The following is a 2,500-nucleotide window of genomic DNA, read 5'->3' on the forward strand; positions in this document are numbered from 1 at the left end:
TAAATGTTGCATACTTCTGCAATATATATTGAATAAAAACATATACGATTACAGTAAACAAGTCAAGAATCGGAGCATTTTATATCAAGTTTTATAAAGTTGTGTCAGGAGGAATTGCTTTGTTTTTGTATTGAACATTTGTTTTTTATTTTAAAAATAATCGACATCATTTCACATAATTACATTTAAAAAAGTGTAAAAAAAATAAAAAATAAAAAAAGATATTTTTGACACAAGTGGGCCTCGAAATTATTTCTGCTTCGGGCCCTAATTTAGCCCTGTATATACCAGGGGTCACCAACGCGGTGCCCGCGGGCACCAGGTAGCCCGTAAGGACCAGATGAGTAGCCCGCTGGCCCTGTTCTAAAAATAGCTCAAATAGCAGCACTTACCTGTGAGCTGCCTCTATTTTTTACATTTTATTTATTTACTAGCAAGCTGGTCTCGCTTTGCCCGACATTTTTAATTCTAAGAGAGACAAAACTCAAATAGAATTTGAAAATCCAAGAAAATATTTTAAAGACTTGGTCTTCACTTGTTTAAATAAATTCATTAATTTTTTGACTTTGCTTCTTATAACTTTCAGAAAGACAATTTTAGAGTAAAAATACAACCTTAAAAATGATTTTAGGATTTTTAAACACATATACCTTTTTACCTTTTAAATTCCTTCCTCTTCTTTCCTGACAATTTAAATCAATGTTCAAGTACATTTATTGTTTTTATTGTAAAGAATAATAAATACATTTGAATTTAATTCTTCATTTTAGCTTCTGTTTTTTCGACGAAGAATATTTGTAAAATATTTCTTCAAACTTATTATGATTAAAATTCAAAAAAAATATTCTGGCAAATCTAGAAAATCTGTAGAATCAAATTTAAATCTTATTTCAAAGTCTTTTGAATTTATTTTAAAATTTTTGTTGTGGAAAATCTAGAAGAAATAATGATTTGTCTTTGTTAGAAATATAGCTTGGTCCAATTTGTTATATATTCTAACAAAGTGCAGATTGGATTTTAACCTATTTAAAACATGTCATCAAAATTGTAAAATTAATCTTAATCAGGAAAAATTACTAATGATGTTCCATAAATTCTTTTTTTAATTTTTTCAAAAAGATTCGAATTAGCTAGTTTTTCTCTTCTTTTTTTCAGGTTGAATTTTGAATTTTAAAGAGTCGAAATTGAAGATAAACTATGTTTCAAAATGTAATTGTCATTTTTTTTCGTGTTTTCTCCTCTTTTAAACCGTTCAATTAAGTGTAAATATCATTAATTATTAATAATAACATAGAGTTAAAGGTAAATTGAGCAAATTGGCTATTTTTGGCAATTTATTGAAGTGTGTATCAAACTGGTAGCCCTTCGCATTAATCACTACCCAAGAAGTAGCTCTTGGTTCCAAAAAGGTTGGTGACCCCTGATGTATAATGTTATAATTATAAATGTTGATATTGTAATAAAACTTACCAGACAGTGTCTCACCTGAGGGGACTGTATAACTATATAAATATAAATATAAATATAAATATAAATAAAGTAATAAGGGGTCATCTTACCAGACAGTGTCTCACCTGAGGGGACTGTATAACTATATAAATATAAATAAAGTAATAATAAGAGGTCATCTTACCAGACAGTGTCTCACCTGAGGGGACTGTATAACTATATAAATATAAATAAAGTAATAATAAGAGGTCATCTTACCAGACAGTGTCTCACCTGAGGGGACTGTATAACTATATAAATATAAATAAAGTAATAATAAGGGGTCATCTTACCAGACAGTGTCTCACCTGAGGGGACTGTATAACTATATAAATATAAATAAAGTAATAATAAGAGGTCATCTTACCAGACAGTGTCTCACCTGAGGGGACTGTATAACTATATAAATATAAATAAAGTAATAAGAGGTCATCTTACCAGACAGTGTCTCACCTGAGGGGACGCTGCTGCGGTCACAGATTCCGTCCTTCAGTAATTTATCCCGGATTTCCCAGCTGAAAATTCCCGGGCTGTCGCTCTTGTATTGTTCGATCCTTTTCTCCACGTCCGGCGTGGCGGTCTGCTGCGTGGAGCACCGCGATATGTCACTTTATTAGTATTAATATTATTATTATTATTACGGGCGTGAGGCTCACGTACTCTGGGCTTGCTGCCTCCGATCGCCCCGGGCCGGATGGATCCAGTCTCCTGGTACCGGCACAGGATCTTGGACACGCAGCCGTGCGAGACACGCAGTTGGCGGGAGATGACGCACGGTCGGACGCCGTGATGCGCCATCTCCACGATCTTGTGGCGGATGTGGTTGGGCAGAGGCCGGCCGTTGATGAACACTCCACCCAGCTGGTTGACGCGGCCCTGGCCCAGAGGAGTGGACACTGCCGCGGGAAAACACGCATTTAACTCCACACATTCATTCATTCATTCATTCATTCATTCATTCATTCATTGTCTTCTTTCAATCTGCAGCCAAACATTCATCGGAATCGCAAAT

At 34.5% G+C, this 2,500-nt stretch overlaps 1 protein-coding gene across 2 annotated transcripts in view; it reads right to left on the reverse strand.

Annotated features, from left to right (window-relative positions):
- The window catches only part of LOC133653293 (paired box protein Pax-7-like), a 111,054-nt gene that overhangs the window by 106,958 nt on the left and 1,596 nt on the right, over window positions 1-2,500 (reverse strand). Inside the window, exons 2-3 of one of the 2 annotated variants that reach the window (XM_062052428.1) lie at window positions 2,149-2,384; window positions 1,942-2,071 (exon numbers count right to left, since the gene is read on the reverse strand). In XM_062052428.1, the coding sequence (XP_061908412.1) occupies window positions 1,942-2,071; window positions 2,149-2,384 (366 nt within the window). Of the gene's footprint in view, window positions 1-1,926; window positions 2,072-2,148; window positions 2,385-2,500 lie in introns of both variants that reach the window. The other variant, XM_062052427.1, reaches the window with a different exon arrangement.

This window comes from Entelurus aequoreus, linkage group LG07 (genome assembly GCF_033978785.1).
Source record: "Entelurus aequoreus isolate RoL-2023_Sb linkage group LG07, RoL_Eaeq_v1.1, whole genome shotgun sequence".
Lineage (NCBI taxonomy): Eukaryota > Metazoa > Chordata > Actinopteri > Syngnathiformes > Syngnathidae > Entelurus > Entelurus aequoreus.